This window comes from Aquarana catesbeiana, linkage group LG07 (genome assembly GCF_042186555.1).
Source record: "Aquarana catesbeiana isolate 2022-GZ linkage group LG07, ASM4218655v1, whole genome shotgun sequence".
In the NCBI taxonomy this organism is placed as follows: domain Eukaryota; kingdom Metazoa; phylum Chordata; class Amphibia; order Anura; family Ranidae; genus Aquarana; species Aquarana catesbeiana.
In genome coordinates this window covers 185359616-185378240 of record NC_133330.1, presented here as the reverse complement: position 1 = coordinate 185378240, position 18625 = coordinate 185359616, and the positions used below count along the sequence as shown (strand labels likewise).

Sequence of the window (18625 nt, the reverse complement as noted above, 5' to 3'; positions counted from 1 at the left end):
CAGTACCGGCCAATACGGTCTCTTCTCTTTTCGGCCAATCGGGTCTCAGGACCCACTTTCTGATTGGCCGGGAGGAAGACAGTAGCGAATATTAATTCGCTATTGTCACACAACTGGGTGGGCTCAGGGTGCAAGTGAGAGCCCACCCTTTTTTTAAAACCAATTAGAGCCTCTGGCTCTGATCATGTGCTTCAAAAAAAAAATAAACATTGGAATCCATGCGTTCGGCGCCCTGGATGTAGATTAGTGGCCAGACGCATGGATTAAGGGGTGGTGCCCCTGCTCCCCTAATGGAGCAGCCGCTACTGTATGCCATGTTGTGTGCAAACCAATGTAGGGGGCACACAGACTTCAAGGACCTCACAGTTACACTATATACTAAATAATTACATACTAAATGTTACATGGTCCTGAATGCTGCTCTCTATATGGTATGTGGTAAATGAAAAAGTCCTATCCACTGTTCTTTATATTCTGTTATTACATAGCCCTGACTGATGCATTCAATACATTACATTGTCTTGACCCCTGCACTATATATGCTTTGCTATATATTACACATGTGGAACCATTGCATTTTATTCACAACTTTAATAAAGTTCTTCTTTAAGGTTTAAGGGAAAAATTGGTGCCATTTTTGGAATCAGTGGGTCAAATATACCCAGAAACAGGTCTAATATTTGAGGCACCAAAATGTGTGTTGGCCTGGGTTACCATCAGATTTATTAGATGGGGATATCTACTGCTGTTCATAAACATCAAGCAACCATCATATCAAGGCTTTGACCAACTTTGTAGGAAAGTATTTGTTATTGTGCTTTCTTGCTGTCATGATGAATATTATAGTCAGCATTATGGGGATGGTAGGGTTTACACTGAACAAGGGTGCTTATCAGCCCTGTAGAACATACAGTACTTTAGAACTGCTGAGTTCTATACATGAATAAACCAGGTGGTGGTGCTGTAGGACTAGTAATTAAGCACAGATCCTCATGAAAAAAACAGACTAATGCAGCACTTATATATAGTTCACTGAGAGTAAATCTGTGAAATTATCGGGAAAATTATTATGTTAATGAATGTCAGATATTTTTATATCTCGGTGTCATGTTGTTATGTTTCCGGGCAAATTAAATTGCCATTTTTTAAAGATCAGAGTGTTAACAGCTGATGCATTAGTTTTAGTACTCCAGGACTCATTACGTATACGTTGGTTATTCTGTTATTAAATCAATACATAATCAATACATATAGGTTAGCTTTGCTTCTTGTAAAACCATGATCGATCCTAGCTCCCTAATCTATGGTGCAGCTGATTCTACTATAATTTGTGAGGCATTACTTATTCTGGGCTGGCAGTTCCAGCTTTTATGCCCCAAACATTATGAACTGGAGGTTAGTGCATAAAATAAATAAGGATGATTAAACTGATTTGCACATAAAGGTAATTGCAAATAACACAATTTTGGATTGATCTAAATATAGCCATGCAGGCTTGTACAATCTGCACAAAATCATTGCTGTTTATTAATCTTAGTTGTCTGGATGCTGAATTGTGTGATTCTTCACACATCAGACAGATCTGTATGGAAGTATTCAGGCCAAACAAAAATTTGTGATTTATCCATGGCTGCCTTATTGTTGCCATGCAGATCTGTCTGGTATGAGAAATATCACATCATTCTTTTCTTATGCAAAAGAATAGTGATTAATATTTTTTATAATTTTCTGTAGATTAAATATGTTTTTTTTTTCCTGTTCATTTAACTGGACGGACTTGTGTCTTGTTCATCCAGAATAACTATGTATAAATACATTTACACAAATATCAAAACAATTCTAATTCATTAATTTGCTCTATCTGCAAAGCATTTTGCACATCTCGATGAACATTTAGATGAATCAGTTTGCAATACATAACTTTGCCTTATACACAAACAGATCTGCTCATCACTCCCGAAAAGTACTCTACAATGCACACAATACTATAATATTTTGGGGCCATGATCCTGAGCCTTAATACAAGTAAAAGTTTTACTAGCAAGACAAAAAGAAAGAGAAAAAGAAGAGTTTCATTTACGGTTTGTTAACTAAATTAATGTACGATGTAACTAATTATTTTCTCTTACAGGGAAGGACAGCAGTCCCCTGAGCCGTGGCAGAAAATGTATGGTAGATGTTCAGGAAATGAGGTCTATCATATAAAGATGGAGGAAAGCATCTTCTTTGCAGAGTATGAAGGGAAGAGCTTCACTTATGCATCATTTCATGCCCATAAAAAGTAAGTATAACTTCTGAAGGGTATGGAAGCTCTGAATTGTCTAAGAAGAAATCATGTACTTTTCCCCTCATAACAAATTTGTTGCAAATTACCATTGATGCATCTTTAGATAAAGATGCATGAATGAGCAGTTGCGGGTAAATATGGGCAACTACTCTAGGCCACCAATTCAAGGGGTCCCACCAGCACAAACAAGATCATTTATGTGGTATGCACAAAGTCATCAGCATAAAGGTTTTTTCCCCTCACTTGCATAGTTTTGCCATCTCGTTTTCTACTCTATATGCTCATGGTATGAGAGCTACCCATGCGGAACTGACCCTTCTATCTCTCTTCCTACACACTAGGATGTAGAATCTGATACAAGATTACTGTAGCCATTCACATGTAGCAGATTTTTCTACACCACCATTGGCTAACCAACAACTCTGGGTTGTGTCTTATCCACAGTAGACTTAAGAAAGCATATATATTTGGGGTATGCAACTGGATGTTCCTCATTTAACTTATGTTGGTCTAATATGCCATTGGAGGCTTAAATATTTCTGTGATATCAGTAGCCGAATGAGCAACTGCTGGTTGTTGGTTGTTTGTGCTATGTATGTGTCAATATGTGCACCACATATCATTATGACTACTGACAAGTAAAGTGAATAACATTGATTGAATATTTTATTCCAATGGCACCTGAAAGTGGGTGAGATATATTTGACACTAAGGGGTTTATTTACTAAAGCTAGAGATCGAAAAATTAGTCACAATTCTGCAGAGAAACCAATCAGCTTCTAATCTCAGCTTGTTTAAAGCGGGGGTCCACCCACACCGCCAAAAAAAAAAATATTAAAAGCCAGCAGCTACAAATACTGCAGCTGCTGACTTTTTATACATGGCCACTTACCTGTCCCAGGGTCCAGCGATGTTGGCAGGCGACGCCGAGAACCCACTCGGTTCTCGGCAGCTACCGCCGCCATCCTAGGTGAGGGAATCAGGAAGTGAAGCATTGCGGCTTCACTTCCCGGTTCCCTACTGCGCGTCCCAAGTGGTCCCCGCTCTCTCCTGGGAGCTGTGTGTTTCCCAGGAGACAGCGCGGTGGGGACAGGAAGAGGCGTAGACTCCCATGGGAGTCTATGCCGGAAGTGGGTGCAAATACCTGTCTTAGACAGGTATCTGCACCCCCCTCCCCCCTGAAAGGTGCCAAATGTGACACCAGAGGGGGGGAGGGTTCTGAAAAGCGGAAGTTCCATTTTTGTGTGGAACTCTGTTTTAACCGCTTGCTGACCAGCCGTCGTCATTATACCGCGGAAGGTCGGCACGATCCCACAAGCCGTCATAGCTATACATCGGCTCCTTTAAGCAGGATAGCTGCACTGCGAGGGTGCCGATGCTCGTGGCCGACGGTCTCGATTACCGCCGGCCACGAATGATAGCAGGCATGAGAGGCAGAACAGGGCGTGTGTGTGTGTAGACACACAAACCCTGTTCTGTTCTGTGAGGAGAGATAGATTGTGAGTTCCTAATAGCTAGGAACCACGATCTGTCATTTCCTCTAGGTCAGTCCCCTCCCCCTACAGTTAGAAACACACACAGGGAACACAGTTAACCCCTTGATCGCCCCCTAGTGTTAACCCCTTCCTTGCCAGTGACATTTTTACAGTAATCAGTGTTTATAGCACTGATCGCTGTATAAATGCCAATGGTCCCAAAAATGTGTCAAAAGTGTCCGATGTGTCCGCCATAATGTCGCAGTCCCAATAAAAATCTCAGAGTAAAAAAAAATAATAATAATAAAAATGCTATAAAGCTGCCACCTATTTTGTAGATGCTATAACTTTTGCGCAAACCAATCAATATACACTTATTGTGATTTTTTTTACCAGAAATATGTAGAAGAATACATATCGGCCTAAACTGAGAAAAAATTTGCTTTTTAAAAAAAAAAAAATGGGGATATTTATTATAGCAAAAAGTACAAAATATTGTGTTTTTTTAAAAATTGTCGCTCTTTTTTTTGTTTATGGCACAAAAAATTAAAACCACAGAGATGTACCAGCAAAAGAAAGCTCTATTTGTGGGAAAAAAAGGACATCAATTTTGTTTGGGTGCAGTGTCGCACGACCATGCAATTTTCAGTTAAAGCGACGCAGTGCCGTATCGCAAAAAATGGCTCGGTCATTCAGCAGCCAAATCTTCCGGGGCTGAAGTGGTTAATTAAGCTTTAGCAATAAAACCTGAAAGCTGGTTAGTTTCTCTGCAGAATTGTGACTAATTTTTCCCTCTCTAGCTTTAGTAACCATTTTATTCCAGAAGTTAATGTTTTGAATGCAGAAAAAATGGGCAAATGTAATGATTTGAGCGATTTTCACAAAGCCCAAATTGTAATTTAGTTAGAGCAATTCCACAACTGCAGCTCTTTTGGCATGTTCCCAGTCTGCAGTAGTCAGGACTTACCAGAAGTGGTCCAAAGAAGGAAAACTGGTGAACTGATGACAGGATCATGGGTGGTTAGGGCTCATTGATGTATATGGGGAGCGAAAGGTAGGTCATGTAGTCAGATCCAATAGAACAGCTACTTTAGCTCAAATTGCTGAAACCATTAATGCTGGTTCTCATAGAAAGGACACACACACAGCTCTTGGTTCAGCTTTTTTGGGTAAAATGGTAATAAACCTTTATATAAAACCACTGAAATGACAAGCCTCAGGTGATACACATGCATGATGAAGCGAACCCTCCTACAATTGGCAGCAGCCCTCTATTTTCCCGAGCCCCCTAAAGTACACAGAGCAGAGCATATTTTTCAGCTTCCAGGAGGCAGGGGGTGGGGATCTGAGATAACACACGCCACAGTACAGAGTGCTTGTGACTATAATCTGAAATCTGAGTGGAGGGAAGGGATACAATCCTCTCTACACAGTATCACTGGGAAACATGCACATTATCAGTTTGGCGAGGTTGCCAATCACTTTCTGTGTTCTAGAGGTGGGTCGGCCCCTCACTATGGATGGCCTGTAGGCTTGCCACTTTTTCTTCAAGCCAAACCTGAACACTTTAGCAGCACACAGTAAATTTTTTTTTTTTTTTTTTAGTATACACTATAGGATTGTAACAGGCTCGGGACACCTTTGGGCACTCCAAAGAGAATAGTAATGTGGTGCACATAGTGCCCCGTTCTGTGCCACATTCCTGTCTGAATAATGTGTCCGGGTTTCAGGCTGAAACCCGAACTGAAACCCGAACACATGATTCCAAACCCGGACTGTCCAGGTGAATCATGGGCAGGTGGCAACCCTAATTGCCTGGTATCAGAGGAATCTGCCATAAGTGATTCTTGAGGATTGCAGAGGAGTTAGAGAGTGACTAGGATTCACAACAGGTTCTATTAACAGAGGCAAGCAAACTTTTGTATTGGAATATGCTTTGTTCATTTTGCATTTCAAAGGTTTACAAAACTTTAGGGCCAGTTCACACCAGAACATGGTTTGGGAAACTTGTGTTCCGTGCACTGCACTTGCGATCTGCACCGGGTGTTAGTGCTGACTTAAAAGAAAGAAAAGAGGGCACCTCAATCTAAGTGTAGATAATTTGTTAAAACATAAATAAAAATAGTAAATACACTTACAAGTGACCCACAACAGCAAGCATGTTATCACCATCATCAGAGGTGTCAGTGCAGTTGGCTTGAGATAAGGGCATAAACAGCCCTAAATCATAAAGCCATGCCCCCATGATGACATCTAATGTCATCTGCTGTACCTGATGCTGCCAGCTATCTCCTCATATCATTGAGCACTCCACACTGGCTCTGTCTACAACCATTTATCCCATAGCCACTTGCAGGTTTCACTCTGCAGCTTCCCTGGTTATCTCTGTTATTTGGCAATCTCCCGCAGCTGCCCTGGCAAACTCTGCTTTCGGGTATCTTTCATCCTGGGTCCCGGGATTCATTCTGTACTGTTGCCTCTGCTAATGATGATGATGGCGATAATACGCTTGCAATTCTAAGTCACTTGTGAGTGCATTTAGTTTTTTTTATCAAATGTTTTAATAAATTATCTACACTTAGATTGAGGCACCTTCGTCTCTTTTTTTTTATGTGCACTAGAACTCTGACAAATGAAGAGCTGCAACCATTTTACAAGTGACTTGATATAGAAAAATGGTGACGGGGAGGGACCTCCCACAGATTGACAGCCTCAGCTCTGTTTCTATGTGCTGTGTGTGTGACAAGCTTTATAAATTCAGCATTTTGACTTAGAGAAGAGATGGCCACAGAGAGACAGGTACAGCTTATGTAGGAGGATTTGTTTCATTTCTGTGTATCACCTGAGGCCAGTCACTTTACTGGGTATTTGTAAGGGTTTACGACCACTTTAAGCCTGGGTTCACACATATGTAAACACAGACAACGCATGTGCTTTGCACCTGCATTACTGTGCCAATCACATGTGATGTCTATGCAAAGCAAATTCAGCCATATAGTTGTGTGACTGAACTCGCATTGGATTTGCACAAAAAAAGTGCAGGAACCTTTTTTTTCCTGTACTGGAATCAAATCGCATGGATGTTCACACCCATGCGATATATTGACACCTGCAGCGGTTCACAGAAGGCAGTGTGAGCTGCCTGCGGGGGAGATGTGTTGCGGCAACTGGCACTGGAATTGCGCTGATTCCCGCATTGCATATTTGTGAACCCAGGCTAAAGCTAGAAGCTAATTTGTTATCACACACAGCTGCTCAAGATTATATCTGCTCCTGTCTTAGTAAATTTCCCTCTATGTCTTGTAATCTCAGAGAGGAGAATCCAGGTAAGAAAATATTTTAGTATTACACAGAATTAAGCACATTTGGCCATTTTTAATTAGCCCCAAATTCCTTGCATGTGTTTAAAAAAAATGCTATGCAATTTTTTTACCGTCCTCATTACATCAGACAAATATATCTATAGAAAAATAATATAATGCAGATGGATTTTCCTTTAAAATAATTACCTTTATTTTACATAGAGCATAGCCAACATACTAATAAAAGCAAGCACAAAAGTCGACAAAACAAACTGAGGTGAATAAGACTCCTTTCACACTGAGGCAGTTATCATGCATTTTAGCGCTAAAAATAGCGCCTGTAAAGCGCCTGAAAACTGCCTCTCATGCCTCCCCAGTGTGAAAGCCTAAGTGCTTTCACACTGGGGCAGTGCGCTTGTGGGATGGGAAAAAAAGTCCTGCAAGCAGCATCTTTGAGGTGGTGTAGGGGCGGCGTATTGGAATAACTGGGTAGTGCTTCGGAAGCGCCTGAAAAGTACTTCGGAAGCGTCGCAACACGGGCACTTTTAACCCCTTCTTCGGGTTAAAAGCGTCCCTCTAGCGGCTGAAAAGCGCTGCTAAAACAGCGGTAAAGCGCCACTAAAACTAGCGGTCCTTTACTGCTAACGGATCCACCGCCCCAGTGTGAAAGGGGTCTTAGGAAGAAAAACAAGCATCCCCAAGACCAAACCTGGCATCTGTGACAGTCCAGCAGCATTCATAACAGTTGAAGGCATGACATAATGAAAGATTTCCTATAAAATGTATAATTGTTCTTTTTCAGTAGTATTTTGCACTTGTTTAGTCATAAACACATTGCTGTCTCTCAGTGGTGTTTGGTGATTCTTTAAAGAATAAGTAAATGTTGGATCTGTCAGTATAGTAATAAATCACTGTTTTATCCAACCATGCACATACTGGCCACATGCTACCCAATTTTTTCCAAGTGGTACAAGAGTTTCAAGTATCAGGGGTTAAATAGCAGGTAATAATTAGTGCCCAGGTATGCTTGAAGTACACTAGATATGCATGTTTTCTGTTTTACCTGCCAAAAGATATGTCATTCTCTTCACAGCCAGTTTTGTGATCTAAGAGCCAATGCCAGACAGCACAGTTAGGTCAGTCACTTTTCTTTAAAGATGTTAAAAAAACAACACTTGGTCAAGGGTCTAGCCTGGTGCTAGTGCAATGCAATTCAGTACTGATTGACTCAGAATGCTGACCCTCTTTTTCCCAGTCTTGGTGTTGCACAGGAAGCTATTATAAAGACATATTACCAGACTTATTTTAATTGTATTTGAAAATATGTTTAATGAGTTCTAATAAATACAAAACTGGACTAAATAGTGTTTAAATATCTGTCTGAAGTTCAGCTGTAAAGGGAATTTTTCATTTGCATCTGCCTGAAAAGGCTCTAGCTGGTAAGGCACGCATTGCTGGTTGTAGTGCAGCTAACTATGCCCCTTCAGTGAGACTAATACAGTATGACTGTCCTGGAATCAATATAGATCAAGGGTAGGCAACCTTAAAGAGGTGGAGATCTACCTGAACAACATGGGAGAAGTCAAAGATTACCACATACAGTGTCACCCAGTGTTACCTCCTTACACCTGATTTAAACCTCTAATTGCCGTATTACTGTGTAGCAATCGCGTACGTTGCACGGCAATCATGGGTTTAAATCAGGGGATGAGGAGGCAATATATCTCCTCCTCACCACCTGTCAAACACACTCAGATCACTTTTCAGAGGAGCAGCAGTGCCTGCTGCACTTGTGAACAAGCCCTTAGCTGCATTTGGCAGCGGCACACTTAGGGATCATTCACACATAAAGTTGAGGGGTGGTAAAACCCTGCGGTTGAATTGCGGTTTTACCACCCCCAGTCCTTACCCCCTTTAGTTGCTAAAGCAGCAGCCAAAGATTTACACAGCAGGAATTAAACCCCCTGTTGCTTTTGGTGGGTGCTACCGCCTGCCAATCTCAACCCATTCAAGTAAATAGGGCCACTCTGCAAGCGCCCCACAACTGCATGCTTCTGTGGGGTACAAGGGGTTAAAGCAGGTGGCGACAAAGCAACACAATGCTGACTGCTTTAACCCCTTGTTTGCTGTATGGCCCCAGGTTGCAGGGCACTTGCAGAGCAACCTCATTCACTTAAATGGGTCATGCTTGGTAGCATGGGCGTCCGCAGAACTTTTTTCAGGCGGGGCATCATTTTAAGGTCACCCATGCTCCGCCTCTTTTTGACTGTCATTATCATGGTCAGAGACTGCAGACAGTACAGATACACACAGATACATTACACCCCCCATACACACAGATTACACACAGATACAATACACCCCCATACATCCAGATACATTACAACCCGATACACACAGATACAATACACCCCCATACATCCAGATACATTACAACCCGATACACACAGATACAATACACCCCCATACATCCAGATACATTACACCCCAATACACACAGATACATGACACCCCCATACACCCAGATACATTACACCACCATACACACAGATACATTACACCCCCATATACCCAGATACATTATACCCCATATACCCAGATACATTACACCCCTAATCATTAGTATGGAGAACTTCCCTCCAATCAATTTCTATATTGCAAGCTTCAAATGACATTAGAGAGAATTAAATGGATTACTAACCCCAGAAAAGGCAGATGAAAGGCTCAAACAGCTGCACATGCCAAGCAGCTTAGATAAGCTTGGGGCCCCATGCAGTGGGGTTTTTTGGGGCCCCTATCTAGAAGGGATACACATGTCCATCACACATGTCCATGCAGAGCACACACAGCCGGCAGTCTGAGCCGAGGAGGAGGAGAGGAGTTGAGATAAATCATCAGTGATCTGGTCGGGCTGAGCATTAGCAGAAGCTGTCCAGGCAGCAAGTGAAAGTCAACAGGCAAGCTGTGGGAGAGCTTTGTATTCCCTGCCTCTGGCCGCGCTGCCTCCCCTCAGCTCAGGGTCTGCAAACACTATAACTCCCCAGGGCTTTCTTAATGAGTGGACACACCTGGGCACTGCCCAGGTGCCCCAGCTGCATGGGGAACCCCTGCACTTTCCCCAAAGCAGCTGGTCCTTGAGCCCACGCTGCCCCAAAATTGGGGGACCCATGATGGCACTGAGAGTGATGGATACACAGGGGAGGCAGGATGGCAGCGGTGCGCCGTGCTGTGCAGAACAATACCTATTATTTCACAGCCAGCAGGGAGGGGCAGGGCCAGAGTGCCAGAGATGCTCTGAACCCGCCTCATGCAGCTTGAATGCTCGGGACTCGAAGGCTGCAGGGTAGGAGCTGGAGTGGGAACTGCTGGGTAGGCAGCACTAAAAGCCCACCTGCAGAAATAGCATTGTGGATGGTGCCATGGTGAGCCTAGCTGTCCAGCACTGTTTGCACCGAATGGCTTTGAATGCCTGGAGGGATGCTCCCTCCTCCACCCCTCCTTCTGCCTGCTTGATTGATGTAATTGAGTCCAGTGCTGGAGGTGGGCACATAGCCAAAAGTTTACATGCACTGTATCTCCACTGGAAATGGGGGTACTACATGAATGGAATAATTGTGCTGGGGGATATCAAGGGTGTATGGGGGAAAACAATGCTGAGGAGGGATCTGGGGTGTATGGGGGTTGTAATTCTTGGGGTAGCTTGGGTGGCTATAGTGCTAGAGGTATCAGGGATGTAGAGAGGCCACAGTGTAGGGGGTATCAGGGATGTAGTGGGGTCACAATACAAGGGGTATCTTATGGTATATGGTAACAGTGCTGGGGGGGATATCTAGGGTGTAGAGGGGTCAGAGTACTGGGGGGATATCTAGGGTGTAGAGGGGTCAGAGTGCTGGGTAATATCTAGGGTGTAGAGGGGTCAGAGTGCTCGGGGGATATCTGGGGTGTAGAGGGGTCAGAGTGCTGGGAGATATCTAGGGTGTAGAGGGGTCAGAGTGCTGGGGGATATCTAGGGTGTAGAGGGGTCAGTGTGCTGGGGGATATCTGGGGTGTAGAGGGGTCAGAGTGCTAGGGGGATATCTGGGATGTAGAGGGGTCAGAGTGCTGGGGGATATCTGGGGTGTAGAGGGGTCAGAGTGCTAGGGGGATATCTGGGGTGTAGAGGGGTCAGAGTGCTGGGTAATATCTAGGGTGTAGAGGGGTCAGAGTGCTCGGGGGATATCTGGGGTGTAGAGGGGTCAGAGTGCTGGGAGATATCTAGGGTGTAGAGGGGTCAGAGTGCTGGGGGATATCTAGGGTGTAGAGGGGTCAGTGTGCTGGGGGATATCTGGGGTGTAGAGGGGTCAGAGTGCTAGGGGGATATCTGGGATGTAGAGGGGTCAGAGTGCTGGGGGATATCTGGGGTGTAGAGGGGTCAGAGTGCTAGGGGGATATCTGGGGTGTAGAGGGGTCAGAGTGCTGGGGGGATATCTGGAATGTGAAGGGGTCAGAGTGCTGGGGGGATATCTGGGGTGTAGAGGGGTCAGAGTGCTGGAGGGATATCTGGGGTGTAGAGGGGTCCGAGTGCTGGGGGGAGATCTAGGGTGTAGAGGGGCCATAGTGCTGGGGGGGATATCTGGGGTGTAGAGGGGTCAGAGTGCTAGGGGATATCTGGGGTGTCAGAGTGCTAGGGGATATCTAGGGTGTAGAGCGGCCATAGTGCTGGGGAGGCATCGATCTAGCAAATATATTATATGCACAGGACAGCTTTGTTACTTTATGTATGTAGTATTTTCCCACTGTTTCTTTGCTGTACAGAATGATTGTTCATGTAGTTAATGCAGATCTCCACCCAAAAGGGGAAGCTCCGCTTGTCTGCCTCCTACATACTTGATGTCTGTTTACCTGCTCTGTCTCCATTGTAGGGGCCCCAGAGAATGACTTTGCCCAAGGGCCCATGTACTATTAAGACGGCCCTGTCACTCCCTGACACTCTGTGTTGTGTATGTGACTCTCAGCCCTGGGACATGCTGCGCGGTGCCCCCAACTGATTGTGCGCACTTGCCTATAGGTAGCACCGGGGGGGCACTTGACCCCCCTTGCCCTTACCTGCGGACGCCCATGCTTGGTAGGTACTACACCCACCAATCATGACAGGGCATATAACTTCTGCTGCAGCTGCAACATGCATACATTCCTGAAGAGCTCCTCTTTCCTGCTGCTGGCACCACTCTGGAGACCACTAACTGGGATAACAGGGGGATTGCTAAGTGGGATAAGTTTCTATCAGGCAGGCTGCATGGAACAGGAGCTGGCACTACAGAGGAGGTATTGGCTCTTGCTCCCTACTACAGCTCCAACTTTACAAGTAGTCCCTCTCCATTGCACTCTGTTAGATGCTCTGGAATGGTGGGTCAGCAAGCCCAGACCATGGTCTACCAGTCACCTGGTCTTGATCTACTGGTAGATCATGATCTATGGGTTGCTGACCCCTGATATAGGTATTTTCACAGCAACTCTGTGGCAAATACCAGAGATACTCTTCTAGTGGCAACTGCATAATAGGAACCTGGCCTTTACATTAGCTGATTTTTATTCAACATCCTTGAAAAACTGCAAACATCTTTGCTTCAAAAGATTTCAGAAGTTGAACATTGTTTTCATAACTGCAATGTTATTCCATTCAAATCCAGATGAATGTAGAACAGAACTAGATCTCAGGACTATCTGAGCTTGGAGGTTAGTGTGCAGCATTCTCATTTCTGTGCATTGTAATAGAATTCATAAAGCTCCTGTATGATTAGCATGTCAAAGCCTTTTCATCTCACAGCTTCCCTGCTGCCCTCCTTATCTTTTAGATTTGGTGTCTGCCTTACCGGTGTTAGAAGAGAGGATAACAAAAACATCTTGCTAAACCCAGGACCGCGCTACATCATGAGCTCTACTGACACCTGCTTTTATATCCACGTGACCAAAGAGGAAAATTCTGCTTTTAAACAGCATGAACAGTTGGAAAAATTACGCAGATACAAGTCATCCTATCATGGCCCATCCAGGCTACCAGTCCACAGTATAATTGCCAGCATGGGTTTGTATGATTAAATGTTCTTTCAAGTAATAATACTATCCCCATAAAAATCACTGCACTGTCAAACCATTCATTTTGTGAAAGACGAAGATAACAGCTCATTTATGTATGATGCACTTCTTATTTTTTGTGTTGTGAACAAGCATATTTTATTTTCATATGCTTATATGGATTTCTCTATTTATTTGTAAATGTTAAAAGGAACCTTTGCCTTAAAGTGATATTAAATCATATACTGTATATATGTTTTTACATTTTAGTTCAGAAAGTTCAGACTAACATAGTATAGTCTTCTTTCTGTAAATGCACTTTGCCCTTATGATAAAGAGGCATTCGTGTATGTATCCATTTAAACACATAGTGCCCGGCAAGCCACACCCCTGCTCTTTCCATCCAGCAAATTGAAATACGGTAATAGGTATTGCTTCCTACTCTACTCTTGTGGGCAGGGCCTGCATGTGGGGTGCCTTTTGCATGCTCATAAATGCCCAGGACCAGGCAGAGACTGCGGTCATCTGAACAATCTAACATTAAGGCACCTCCTTGACTTAAAGATGAGCCTTCACTCTATGCAGTAAAAAGATTTCCTCTGAAAAGTGACTTGTCCCATGTCACTACACACTGTAACTTGTATGTTTCATTAGGAGGGAAGAACTGAGCCTGCGCTCACACTACCAGTCTAGTGTACCTCTGTTACCTCACTCCCAGTAACAGAATGGGTCCCTCCATGCACCTAGCACAGACCTTATTAACTCCTTTACTTCCTGTACCTCGTGATTAGGCCATATATCTCCGTACCGTAAGTTTGGTTCCCGGTTGCTATTGGATACCGACCCCTGGGGAGGGAGCCAGACAACGATCCCTTTGCTACCAGAGGACCTGTCACCTTACCAGGTACCATGCCTAATGAATAGTTGCTTGTTCCTTCACTTGGTTACCCATAGCAACTGCACTCCTCTTGACGTGTTAACCCTTTTTTTAACAGTGCTACTTCATACTCCATATTGCTTTACAGACCCTGGTCCTAAATATACGCCAGAACCAACATGCACTCTTTTGAATAACTTCAGACCAGGATTAGAATGGTTAATGTATCTTTGCTGAACAGATTGCAGCATACCAGTTCAATATGAACAATGTCCTTCTCCCTAAACTAACTATAATAGTGTCGCTGCCCAGAGATACTTCTACTGGGTGATGTGAGGTGAGAGTCCATTATAAAATTGTCCATGACTTGGAAGTCCTTGTGTCTGCAATGGGTTGCGAGGTGCAGTGGACCCAATACCACAAACAGATCCAACCAGTACAGGAACATGAACAAGGCCCTTAGACCTCAGTCTTCCCCTTTTTTATAGCACAGGTGGGCTGGCTAGGACCAAAAAAGCCCGGGGACTGAGCATGCGACAGTTAACCCTTACCCTAGCCTGGGCTATCCGATAACTCACTAGTACCAATAACTACAGGTTTAAGTGGAATTTGTGTTGATCTAAATCCAGGTATAGTGTTGGGCAAATGGTTCAGCCTGAGCATGAGTTAGGGCTGAACATTGGCTGTTCGCCCCGTTCGGGGAACACCCGAATTTGCAGGACGTTAAAAAGTGTCAAATTACTTTTTGACACTTTTTTGATGAATTGGTAGGATACTTATTCACATGGGGGGGCGGGATCTGGGGGGAAAGGGAGCTACCAGATTCTGATAAGCTCCCCATCCGCAGACTCCCCACAACCACAGCCCAGGGTTGTGGGAAGAGACCCTTGTCCCTATTAACACAGGGACAAGGTGCTTTGGGATGTGGGGACAGAGCCCCCCTGCCCCAAAGCACCCCCCATGTTGAGGGCATGTGGCCTGGCATGGTTCAGGAGGCTCTCGCTCATCCCCCCTTTCCTGACCTGCCAGGCTGCGTGCTCAGATAAGGACCTGGTATGGACTGGGGGGGGTGACCCCATGCTGTTTTTTTCTTAGTTTTTTTAAATAGCCAGGTGTCGGCAATTGCAACCACGAGTCACTTTAAACGTGATTTGACTTTTTTTTTTCTTTAGAAATGTCATTTTTGCTGCAGCATGTTCTATGCATTCTACAGATGCGCCACAAAATGATCATTAAAAAAAATTGCATTGATACATGTCTCCTAGGGCAGTACCCAGACCCCCATACCCCTTTTATGGCCAATTACTTGGATATAAGCATTCAAAATTGTCACTTTTAATTTCCCATGTTCGTCTAACATAAACTTCAATGGAGTTCGCTGTCTGGGGAAGAACTTTTCCCCTGTTCGGGAGTTCCTGCCCCAAAGCACCCATCATCCCATGTTGAGGGCATGCAGCCTTGTATGGTTCGGGGGGGGGGGGGTGCTCGCTCGTGCCCTCCTTTTCCTGACCTGCCGGACTACATGTTCGGATAAGCGTCTGGTATGGATTTTGGGGGGGACCCCACACCATTTTTATTTTTGCCTGCTATTTTATTTTCTACATTCAGCTGTTAGTGGGAAATCCCGCTGACAGCTGATTACTCAACAGTTGTTAAAGTGGTGTTCCGGCCGAAATTATACTTTTTAAATAAAAATACCTCTATAATACACAAGCTTAATGATTACAGACTAAAGTTAGTCTGTAAACTAAGGTCTGTTTTGTTAGTTTATAGCAGTTGTTTGTTATTTTATAAACTTACAGCAGGCCGTGGCCATCTTAAGTGTGGGCATCTGAAGCCAGACTGTATTTCTTCCTGGATCTCATCCTTGCAGATCTCACACATGCTCAGTGCAGCACAAGCAGTGTAATAGGTTTCAGGTCAGGTTTCCGTAGCAACGGCAGTTTCAGAGGAAGTTGCCGCCCCTTCCCAGAATGCATTGCAAACAGGAAATGATGCGATGGGCCGCGGCCAGGGAGGAGGAAGTGAAAAATGAATACAGCAGATATACAGTAGGTGCTGAGAAAAAAAATAAAAAAATATCCAATTTGTTTACAGTGCACAGTTTAGTGAGGGATGCTGAAGAGTTGTAAAAGTGGGCGAAACTCCACTTTAAGGACGTGGCAGCCGGCTTTCTGGCCCCCTCTTTAGCCACATGGGGCATTTTTTATGTATTTTCTATGTGTTTTTGAAGCATTTTCAATGCAATTCAATTGGGAGATGTGTTTTTGGCGCTTTTTTTTTTTAAACAAACTAAATATGTACCAAAAATGCGGCAAGCAGGATTTTTTACACCGCAATGGAAGTGCGATGAATCAGTGTGAAGACATACATATCATTTTTAAGGGATGTATTTTTCTTCAGCTTTTCTTGTGCTTGCTCAACATTAAAGCAACCTAAAGAGGAGTTATGGAGCACCACATTTTCTATAAGTTTTCCAACTATGATAAGTTGTAAGCACACAGGGAGGGTGCAGATATACATTGTAACAATGTGTTCATTTCATCTGTAGGCACAGTGGCAATAGATCTACAGGAGACAACCTGCTATTCCACCAGTGGGCCGGCCCTTTCTCCTCCATCTGAAGGTAGTAGAGAAGAGAGAAGACCCAGTATTGCACCAGTACTGGAGCTTGCTGACAATGCATCTATACAGCCATGTGATCTTCTCAGTGACCAATCAGAAGATGAAGCCAACCCTTCTGATGATGAATGTTCTGAAGCCAAGGAGTATGTATATTACAAGAATTTAAGTGCTGTATGTTTTTTTTTTGTTTTTTTTATAATCCATCCAAAATGAATTTTTAACCCATAGGATAAAGATTTTCTGTTCTGTGCTTTACATTACCCTGCCCAGCCTGTGTGCAGATTGACATACAGTTAAACCCTCTTCCGATAAGCACAATTGTATGTAAAGACATAGTAGTTAATTAAATAGCAGGGTGGGGTGAAGTGGGCAGGGAAAGCAGAGACATACTGGAGAAACACAAAGGGGTTGATTTACTAAAAATGGAGAGTGCAAAATTTAGTGCAGCTGTGCATGGATGCTAATCAGCTTCGAACTTCAGCTTGTTCAAATAAGCTTTGACAAAAAACAAAAAAAAAATCTGGAACAAAAAAAAAACCTGGTTTTAGTAAATCAACCCCATAGTATTTACAACAGTAAAACAGTGCCTTGTAGCTGCTGGTAGATATAATAGTTGCTGGGTGGTGGATGGATGTCCAAATGTTAACAAAAGAGGGCCGTGGATGAATGATCTTCTAAACATTCCCAAAGAATCAACAGTCAAAAAAACAAATAGAAACAATGAATTACAAGGGTTGTGCGGCTTATAGGCACTAATGTCTAGTTTTGTCAGTTTGTTAATGGTATCTTCGGAATTTTAAATCGCTGCTTCACTTTCTTGGATATTTGAACTTAAAGGGCAAGTTTACTTTCAGAAAAAAAAGTACATTAACTACTTCCCACCCGGTCACTGCACAAAAAACGGCCGGGTGGGCGCTTCCTCCTTCTGAGTGGACGTTCCTGAATGTCCCTCAGAAGGAGCGGGATCGTTCAGACACGCGCCCACACACCCCCACGATCCCGATATGCGCGTGTCCCCCGGACACGCCACATCTCGGAACGGCAGGGGGGCACTGTGATTTGCCCTTCTGATCCACACGATGGTTGTGTCTAATCACAGCCATCTTGATGTAAACAGCGGGGGGAGGGGTGACATTAGACAGGGGATGGTGCAGACATGTGCCCATGCAGCGGCGCAATCCTGATCTGCTGTGCCTCCCAGAGACAGGACAGTAGTACACAACAGGGGGGCTCTGCGATTGGCCCTCCTGATCACATGACGACTGTGTCCAATCACAGTCATCATGTAGTGTAAATAGAGAGCTGTTGCAACGGCTCCAGAGCCTGTCAGTGAGGAAAGGAAGAGAGATTTGTGCTGCAGCCAGGAGATCAGTGAGTTTTTAACTGTTTGTCTGCTGTTTACCCACTGATCACCCAGCTAGTGTCCCCAAAACACAGTGTCCCCAAAACACAGTGAAAACAAATGTCCCAGTGAACATTTGCCTGTCAACAGCTGGCACATCTGCCCATCAACAGATGGCACATCTGCCGCCCAACATCTGGCACACTTGCCACCCAATATCTGGCACATCTGCCGCCCAGCATCTGGCACAACTGCCTGCCATCTGGCACAGCCGTCCAACATTTGGCACATCTGCCTGTCAACATGGCTAAAAAATTCTACAGCGCTGAGGAAGCTATCCAGAATATGTCGGACGAGAGTAGCGGGGAACTCTGTCCATCAGACTCAGATAGTGATTATGAGCCAGTGGAAAGCAGTGGCTCCGAAATGGAAACTGAGGAGGATAGAATCCTAACAAGGAGAATCGGGAGATATGAGCAGGCGCAGACTTCCACCAGCAGCGCAGCACTCCAGGGCATCCACCAGCAGGCATCCACCAGCAGTGCAGCACTCCAGGATGATATGCAGGCATCAACCAGCAGTGCAGCACTCCAGGGCATCCACCAGCAGGCATCCACCAACCACCAGCAGCGCAGCACTCTGGGATAGGCAGGCATCCACCAG

General features: G+C 44.4%; 1 protein-coding gene across 3 annotated transcripts in view; it reads left to right on the top strand.

The window, feature by feature from the left end:
• Nucleotides 1–18625, top strand: part of LOC141103379 (potassium channel subfamily T member 2) — a 2416326-nt gene that overhangs the window by 1352341 nt on the left and 1045360 nt on the right. For all 3 annotated transcript variants that reach the window (XM_073592891.1, XM_073592890.1, XM_073592889.1), the window contains exons 15-17: nucleotides 2132–2281; nucleotides 12899–13128; nucleotides 16547–16763. In XM_073592891.1, the coding sequence (XP_073448992.1) occupies nucleotides 2132–2281; nucleotides 12899–13128; nucleotides 16547–16763 (597 nt within the window). The remainder of the gene's footprint in view (nucleotides 1–2131; nucleotides 2282–12898; nucleotides 13129–16546; nucleotides 16764–18625) is intronic.